The 9,522-nt window shown below is 28.1% G+C and overlaps 1 protein-coding gene across 2 annotated transcripts in view; it reads left to right on the forward strand.

Moving 5' to 3' along the window:
• Nucleotides 1-5,220, forward strand: part of LOC110646259 (probable LRR receptor-like serine/threonine-protein kinase At1g53430) — a 35,435-nt gene extending 30,215 nt beyond the window's left edge. Inside the window, exons 16-26 of one of the 2 annotated variants that reach the window (XM_058137773.1) lie at nucleotides 69-146; nucleotides 274-285; nucleotides 378-427; nucleotides 2,513-2,886; nucleotides 2,966-3,158; nucleotides 3,268-3,402; nucleotides 3,481-3,596; nucleotides 3,684-3,915; nucleotides 4,033-4,273; nucleotides 4,379-4,529; nucleotides 4,666-5,220. In XM_058137773.1, coding sequence (XP_057993756.1) covers nucleotides 69-146; nucleotides 274-285; nucleotides 378-427; nucleotides 2,513-2,886; nucleotides 2,966-3,158; nucleotides 3,268-3,402; nucleotides 3,481-3,596; nucleotides 3,684-3,915; nucleotides 4,033-4,273; nucleotides 4,379-4,529; nucleotides 4,666-4,959 — 1,876 coding nt within the window. In that variant the 3' untranslated portion in view covers nucleotides 4,960-5,220. The remainder of the gene's footprint in view (nucleotides 1-68; nucleotides 147-273; nucleotides 286-377; nucleotides 428-2,512; nucleotides 2,887-2,965; nucleotides 3,159-3,267; nucleotides 3,403-3,480; nucleotides 3,597-3,683; nucleotides 3,916-4,032; nucleotides 4,274-4,378; nucleotides 4,530-4,665) is intronic. The other variant, XM_058137774.1, reaches the window with a different exon arrangement.
• Nucleotides 5,221-9,522: the final 4,302 nt, after the last annotated feature.

Genomic DNA, 9,522 nt, shown 5'->3' on the forward strand with positions numbered 1-9,522 from the left:
CAAATTGTTCCATGTAATGCAAATGGTTGCAGTTAAAAATAAATTAAAAAAAAATTACTACGTTTCAGGGATCTGTCTTACAACAATTTCTCAATTCTGCCCAGCAACGATTCCAGAAACAAGTCCCATGCACCAAAGCCAAACATGTAACGAACATATTCTATTTCTTTTTCATTATCTTGTTTCCTTGATTAATTAGGGCTATTTCAATTTGAGAGAGTGTCTTCTTATTTCATGCGACTTGTTTTGCAAATCATGTTGCTGTTCAACTAGCAAACCGAGCAGGTACATTGATGAACTTATTTTTTATTTTTTTCTCCCCTGCAGTCAGAACAATATATCCTGAGTTTTCTCTGACAAATTTGCTTGTTTCCTAGGAATTATACACTTGAAGCGAGAACCAAATTTTGCAAGGGGAAATCAAAGTGTATGTTCTATTCAGAAGGGCTTACTCTGAACATTATCATTGTGCAATTAGTAGAATCTTAGTTTTTCAATGGCCAATGGCTTTAAGCCCTTGATAAATAGGCCATAGTCACTTAAGGCCTAATCAAATTTAGTGGGTCCTTTATTTAAACTTTTTAAAATAGTTTTAGGCCCTTAAATTGTTAAAAATAGCTTTAAAAAGTTCCTGTTAAAAAAACTAATCAAAAGGACAATTAAATCCTTATAAGAAATAACCCTATAGCCATTTAAGCTCATTGAATAAATAAATAAATAAATTTTAAAAAATTTATAAAATAAATTAAATATTAGTTAAAATTTTTAAATATTTAAATTTAAATTTATTAAAAATGTATAAAAAAATCATTTACTTCAACCAAATACCAAAAAGAATTTAGATTTTTCTTTCTTTCTCACCAACCAAACACTAAACTTTAACTTTAAAATCTTAATAAAAGATTTTTAAAATACCATTAAAAAATATATGAATATTATTTTATATACATGATTAAAAACAAAAGCATAAAATTATATTTAAAATTAAAATTATAAGAAATAATTTTAGATTTTCTTAATAAAGTTAATAAAAGCCATAAAAAATATAAAAATTATAAATAATAAAATCTATAAAAATAAAATTTTCTTAATAAAGCTAATAAAGAATTATAAAAAGTATTTTTAGTTTTTCTTTATTTCTCAATTGTAATATAGTTTGAATCTTATATCTATATAAGAAAATTAAATCTATATTTTCTATATATTTTTGTGACTTTTGTTATTTAACTTACCTATAGAATAATACACATAAATTTTTTAGCGACTCTTTAAAAAATTTTAAAGAGATGTTAAGATTAATGTTTAGTATTTAGTTGATGAGAAAAGAAAAGAAAATTTACTTTCTTTTCAATATTTGGTTGAAGCAAAGGATTTTTTCATATTTATAAATTCAAATTTTAATATTTTTAATAATTTTTATTCATTTTGAAGATTTTATAAAATTATTTTATTTATTTACTAACAATATTAATGAACATAATTTATTTATAAACTTAATCATTAAAATTTTAAAATTAAATTTATTTCTTCAATATTGAACTTAAATGATTATCAAATTATTTATTAGGAGCTTAAATGTCCATTTTTTTTAGTTCTTTAATGGAGACTTAACAAAGTTAAGGTTTTAAACTTTTTTGAGTTATTTTTAAAGTTTAAGAGATTGAGTAGCTATTTTAAAAAATTTAAGGATTTCAATGACATGCTTGATTTGACTAGAATTGAAGTGTGAACTATTTTTTAATAGTTTAAAGGGCCTTTTCCTTTTTTATTATAAAAATTGAGCTAACCTCATTGTTGAATTTGACATAGCCTTTGAAAAATGCTGAAGTTAAATTTTTTTTATCTAATTTAATAATTTTTATTTTTGTGTTATCATACTTTTATACTGAAAGGGTAAATATTAATACGAATTAACATAAAAATTATATTTCCGATATTCTATGTTACCTCTATAATTCTCACTCTCATTATTAGTTTTAGAAGTCAAAGCCCAACCTTAAAACACAGATAATATGAAATAAGACGCTAACAAAAATTTTTGTTAATAGCTCACTTCCATATAAAGGAGTGTTTGGCATGAGTAGGGTAATTGTTATCGTTGTAATTTTTAATCTCTCGTTAATGATGTGTGAGTATGTTAATTTTTCATCTCATTAATATTTATACCTTTTTGAGGAGTTAAATGTCAACCTCAGAAGCCTAAATTAATAATTATTCTCATTAAAAGTTAAAACTTACAAAAGTAATATTTAGTACTTAATTTTTTAATCTCCTACCAAACACTTCCTAAGTTATAGAAATCCAAGCCCAACCTTAGAACTCATGTCCTAAGATTGGAGAGCTAATGGGTTAAAAGAGGTGCACTAGTACCATTAAACTTGTTGTCCATCAGTTGGAGGTGATCTCAATAATGATGAAGCCAAATCTCGGTTAAGACCAAAATATTGGAGCTTTACCTTCGCGATTGTTGTAGAATACTCTGATCTTCTACTTACAATAATGTTCACTGCAGACTATTCCTTGTTCATAAATTGTGGAGGTGCAAGTTTACCTTTTGAAGGGAATCAGTATGATGGAGATGTATCACAAGCCAAGTTCTACGAAGGTCCAGAGAAAAGTAAAGAAAAAAGATGGGCTTATTCTTGTTCTGGAGAATTCTTATCATCATACGCTAATTCAAGTGATTACATAAAGAACAAGACATGTGGAGTTTCAGAGGAATCTTTGCATGAAACAGCTCGTCTTTGTCCCGTGTCTCTCACATATTATGGGTTCTGTTTACATAAGGGAAATTACACTGTAAAACTTCACTTTGCTGAAATTGTTTATTCAAAGGATGAAGATTATAGCAGCTCTGGAAAACGTATTTTTGATGTGTATATTCAGGTATTACATTTATTTTTTTAGTTTTGTGACAGCTTCATTGTGCTATTGTCATCATTCAAGGAACTGCTCTTCATTGCAGGGTGAGAGAAAACTAAAAGATTTCAGCATAAAGGATAAAGCTAAGGATCCAAACAAAGCATTAATAGAAGAATTCGTGGCACATGTAGATGACAATTTGCTGGAGATCCATTTTCACTGGGCTGGAAAGGGATCTATGTACACCTCACCACTTCTCAATGGACCACTTGTGTCAGGCATTTCTGTGACCCCAAGTAAAATATATGGCAGTCATCCTTAATTCTATTTTAGCTGACATTACTTTAAATCACTTCAGATGATATAATTTCTCTGTTGCTCTCTGTCGTCTGCTGTTATATTCAGACTTCACAATTCCTGGAGGCAATAAACTATCTACTCCACAGATAGTAGGGATCACAGTAGGTTCTGTACTTGCTCCAATTCTTCTCTTGGCTTTGATGTGGAAAATGGGCTGGCTAGGTAACAGAGAGTTGAAAGGTGAGATTACTATGATCTAATTAAAACTGTTCTGCACCATTCTGCTAAGAATTTTCGATGTTTAATTTCTTCAAACAGAAATACATATAGATGTTGAAGACAGAAGGTTCACCCTCAAACAAATCATAGATGCTACTCAAAATTTCAGCCCTGAAATGATGATAGGTAGAGGACGTTTTGGGATAGTGTATAAGGTTGGCATGTTTATTTTTCAGTTTTCAAGTTATTACATAAAAATAAATTAACCATTCGTATCTTATACTCTATAAGTGGATATGCAGGCTGAACTGTCAGATCAGAATGATCTGATTAAATTTGCAGTGAAGAAGATTTCCCCTGAATCAATGCAAGACAAGCTTAAAGATGAATTACAAGGGGAGATTTTTTTCAGCCAGATGAAAAGATTGAAACATGAGAACATAATTCAGCTTTTTGGTGGTTATTCAAGAAAAGACCTTCATCTACTAATATACGAATACATGGAGAAAGGCTCCCTTCACCAAGCCTTATTTGGTAATCTACCTTGGAAATCTATTTTCAATTTAACCCTTCTAGTGGCAAAATTTTGTTTATAGTTAATATTGTAACATGATTGGCAATGAGGTTGAGTTGAGTGTTTTGGTTTGGCAGATCCAAATTCCAAAATAGAACTTGATTGGAAAGTTAGATTTAATATCTGCCTGGGATTAGCAAAAGCTTTGAAGTATCTGCATGAAGTGGAAGAAGATGGACTCAAAATTCTGCACAGGAATATAAAAACCAGTAACATTTTGCTTGATAAAAATTACATTGCTAAGTTAACCGACTTTGGATGGGCAAGGGTTTATAGTGAGGAAGATCCATTTTTGACTATCAAAGCAGGAGGGGCAAGGTATTTAATTATTTCTTTTTCTTTAAGAAGATATAACTTTCTTTTACCATTTTAGAATTCTGCAACCATTGATTGACAATTAATTTTTATCTATTCTCGTTACAGAGTATATGTTGCACCTGAGTATGCACTGGGGCAACCCATCACCGATAAAGCTGATGTTTATAGTTTTGGGGTTGTGGCACTTGAAATATTCAGTGGAAGACCTGGTATAGACAATCAACCAAATCGGGAAGCTGCTATTCTTACAGATGATGTAAGTGATTAGTAATTGGTCGACTCTTTATCACTAGTAGATCAAGTGATTAAATATGTTACGAATATAAATATATAATCCTTGGTTCCATGTAAGCTCAATTTCTAAAGCCTAGCTAGCTGCTGTGTAATTTCAGGCTCGTATTGCACATGCAAAGGGAAAGATGTTTGGTTTGGTTGATAGGAGATTAATCAATTATGATAGGAAGAAGGCCTTGAATATTATGAACTTGGCGATTTTATGCATCAATGCAACTGCAGATCTTAGGCCTACAATGTCTGAAGTAGTCAGTGTACTTGAAGATGAGAAAACCGTTGATCAGATATCTAAAGTTGGGAAATTATCCAATACTCCAGCTGCACATCCATCCTCAATAATAATTATGTGGGGTCTGCTTTTTTTATTACACAAAAAGCCTACATTTTTATGAGCGAGAAAGCACTTCAGCACTCAGAGTATTCAAAAATTTCCCTCCAAAGTCCTAATTTCCTGAGGGAATTCCGCAGCTTTCTTTATATGTTTACCTTTTCAGTGTGTTTTTCTTACCTTGTTTGTAGCATATATATCTAATGCTGTGTGGGTATGTATAATTATATAATATTCACAGAACTTGTATAATGTTTACAGCAGATTGCTAGAAATATGTTTTTCATGAATGATAGATTTGGTGGTGTCAGCCTCATTAAAACTTGATGTGTTGTCTATGTGCATATTAAGTTTTTTATGTTTTATCAAATGACTTTCCAAATGGATTTCATTAAATATCAAAAGTTTAGTATTTTTTTGTTGCTTTCAAAGAATACATGGACATAATTGTTTTGTTAACATTTTTAATTGGCAAGCATAAAAAATAAGTTCCAAAAATCTCACACTTAGGATAGACGCTCCACAAAATATTAATCAAGCTGTGAGACGAATTGATCTTGCCTTCAAGATCGATCAAGGTAGGGGTGAGCATTATTCAGTTCAAATTGAATAAATCGAATCGAACTGTTTTAATTCAGTAATTCGATTCGGTTTTTAAGATTTTAATTCGGTTCGATTTTAAAGAGAAAAAAATATAGTTTTATTGATTTTTGAAATGACTTTTTTTATGGAGAATTTATGAATTGTATGTAATTTTATATATAAAAATTATTTAATTTAATTGATTAATAGTCTAAATTGAAATAAGACCAAATAAATTGAAAATCAAGTTTTTGAAGTCTAAATTAAAAAATAATAAAAAATAAAATCGATCGGTTTGAATCGAATCGAACCGAAATAGAGTAGTTTTGTTCGATTCTATTTTTCATCCATTTCGATTTGGTTCGATTTCTAAAATGTGTAATTCGATTTTCATGATTTAATTCAGTTCGGTTTGAACCGAATGCTCACCTCTATGTCAAGGTATGATTTTATTGGAACATTTGTAAGAGTTTCAATTTCTAATATATAGGTTCCTAATTAGCTATGGTTGCGTTTAGGACTTTTAAATATTATTTCTATTTAAATTGGGTTTTTTAAAATTTTATTCTTAAATGGTTTAGTTCTTTTAACTATTTCATGCTTAAATTAGGAGTTATAAACTCTATATAAAGCCATGTATTTTCATGTTTTATAAATTTTGTTAGACTTGATAAAATTTTCTTTGATAAAATTATATTTGTTATATTTTATTTTTAAATTTTTAATTAAATTTTATATTTATTTTAATATTCATTTTCAAGGGTTTGAATGTATACCTATTTTTATTGTACGTTGCAATAATTAAAAAGATGTTTTTATATTTTTTTAAAGCGATATAAATATATAATGTATTACTTAAAATTAAACATTAACTAAATATGATATTCAAACAGAAATATTAAACAACATATTTAAAGAAGACAAACGCAGCTTTAATCTTCATGTCATAAGAAAAACTTATTTTAAGCTCGCGAATTTAATGCGTTTTTATTGTGGAGCTTTTTCAGCTTGTTTGAAAAGTAAAAATTTATAATAATTCAATTCAATTTTTATATTAATGAAGAAATAATAAATAAAAGAATTTAATTTTTAAAAAATTATTTAAAAAAATAAAAATCAAATAAAAATTATATGATTTATGATAATTTCATTGAATTATTTTCTTACATATAATTTATTTTAAATAAAGTCTCTGAAAATTGTCGTTTCTAATTGAACTCCTAGATTTTTATTTTAAAATATATTATAATTTTTTAATAACTGAATTAAAAATTATTAAATTGACTATTGGCGTTAACTTCATTTGTAAATCTATTTTTAAGCTCTCCTAAACTTTTTTGTATTTTTGTATTGAGCTTTCCGTGAATTATTATTTCCAATTGAGTTCTTAAACTTTAATTTTTTAGTATATTAAATATTTTTTTAACAGATTTAAATAAAATAATAATAAATTCATTAGCAATATTAATTTAATAAGTTAAAAGATAAAAAAATAAAAATAAATATTTATGTAAATTATCGATTTAGGTTCTATTTGGTTCACCAAAAATTGACTTCAAAATGAGAATAAATGAATTTCATTTTCATTGTGAGTGTTTAGAATTTTTTTTTTTTTTCAATTTCCATAAGTTAGGGAATCTTATTCTCACAACTAAGAGAATCATCATTTTTCTTTTTAACCTAGAAATCAAAATATAAGAATAAGAATGATTATATGGTTAGATACTCAATTTCGCCAATGTATTTATTAAATATTTCAATTTTCATATGTTCCATATTATTAAATAAAATAAAATTTTTATATTAATTAAAATTAAAAATTTTATCATAATAATAATAATAATAATAATAATAATAATATATTATTTTATATTTTGTTATAATTAAATAAAATAGAAAATTTATAATTAATTATAATCAAATATATTTAATATATATATATATATTTATATTTTCTTATAATTAATTAAAATTAAAAAAGCAAAAAATATATATAAGTTTAGGTCGATTTTCATCAAATATAAAATAAATTCAATTTCGATTTCGTAATCTACATAAATAGAATAAAACACTTTAAAAAATATATAATTTCGATTCTATGATGAACCGAATACAAATAAAAAATTACCATTCTATTTTCATTTCCGTTTGAGAACGTTTGAAGATAGAAATTCTATTGAATGAAAAGAGAGATTACAGAAGATTATGTTTTGGGCTAAGTAGCTAGCATATAAATACAGAGCCAAAGTAACTACTTTTCTAACTGACTTGTACACGTGGACTGTAACAAACTAACAGTTTCTTTAGCTTACTTAACAAACTTTGGCACCTTTCCGACCCGCGCAATCTGGAGAGTAAATGTTGATCATTCCCACCTTGAGAATGAGATCTTGAAAAGAAACAACAAGCAATGGTTTGGTATAAATATCAGCAAGTTGAGCTTGAGAATGAACTAGAAGTAATTTGATAAGACCTAATAGAACTCTCTCTCTGACTATATGGCAATCAATTTTAATATGTTTGGTGCGTTCATGGAATGTAAGATTAGTAGCAATTTGAAAAGCTAACTTGTTATCATAAAATAGAAGAGTAGATTGGTGATGAGGTACATGTAAATCCTGAAGTAAATAGGAAAGCCACTGAATTTCACATGTAGTTGAAGCTAAAGCCTTGTATTCTGCCTCTGAAGAAGATTTGGATATTGTGGTTTTCTTCTTGGCTTTCTAACAAATTAAAAATGAGCCAAGATAAATGCAGTAACTTGTAATAAACTCTCGAAAATCAGGACAACCTGCCCAATTTGAATCACTGAAGGCCTTAAGTTGAATGTCTGATTGAGAAGGGAAAAAAAGGCCTACTCCAAGAGATGCTTTTACATATCTTAATACTCTATGTGCTGCCTGTAGATGTTGAGAAGTGGGTTTATCTAGGAATTGACTTAGCTGTTGAACAGCAAAAGCAATATCTGGTCTGGTGGAAGTGAGATAAAGTAGTTACCAATTAACTCTCTGTATTGAAGAGTGTCAAGCAAAGGTTCACCGTCAGCTAAGCTTAACTTCAACTTGCTGTCCATTAGTGTAACGTCCTCACCAAAGGTAGTCCGTAGATTTTACCGTTCTGATGACTAATGTCTGTTCGAACAATTAAAATGTCTAGAACTACACTTAAACTATAGTGAGGAGGCATAAATTAATGAAATAAATATTAAAAAAAATGTAGGAAAAATTTTGAGAAAATAAAATAAAATTTAGAGAATTTATTTATTTGGTACAAAAATAATAAAAATAACCCGATATGCACCATGAAGGGCATTTTAGTCATTTCACCCATAGAGGTGAATTTTGACATAAATGTCAAATTAAAATTAGGAAATAAAATAAATAACATAAATTAAATTTATGAATTTGAATTTGAAAAATGAGAAGAGAAAGAAGAAGAAAAGAAAAAAAAAAGGAAAGAAAAGAAAAGAAAGGAAATAGATTTATGAAATTTAAAAACAATAAAGTACACATAAATGTATATATATAAATACCCACAAGAGACAAAACACCACCAACCATCTTCTTCTTCCCTCTTCTCTCTCTCTCTCTCTCCTTGCCGTCCACCATGGGAGCTCTCTCCCTCCATTTTTGTCTTCCCTAAAGCTTGATTTTCCAAGCTTTCACTCACCAAAACCCATAGACCCCTTCACAAAAAATTTAGCCCACACCATAAGGAAGCTTTAGATACCCATAAGAAGAAGAAAGATTAAAGTTTGAAGTGGGTCACAAGAGGTTAGTGCACTAATCCCTCTTCTTCTCTTTATTAAACATGAAAAGCATGTTTAGCTAAGAATAAATACCATTAAAACAAAAAGAAAATCTAGAGGAAAGAACCCTTGAATTTTTGGCAGCCATGGAACTTGAAGTTTATTGCTTTTAAGTGATGAAAAATGGTTCCATGAGAATGTGTAATTAGTTGAAATGTTTGGGTGTTTGATTGTGTAGTGTTTGTGTAAATTTGAAACTTTGAAAATTAGGGTTTGTGTAAATGTTGAGGACTTTGT

The sequence above is a fragment of the Hevea brasiliensis genome, chromosome 2 (assembly GCF_030052815.1).
Source record: "Hevea brasiliensis isolate MT/VB/25A 57/8 chromosome 2, ASM3005281v1, whole genome shotgun sequence".
NCBI lineage: Eukaryota > Viridiplantae > Streptophyta > Magnoliopsida > Malpighiales > Euphorbiaceae > Hevea > Hevea brasiliensis.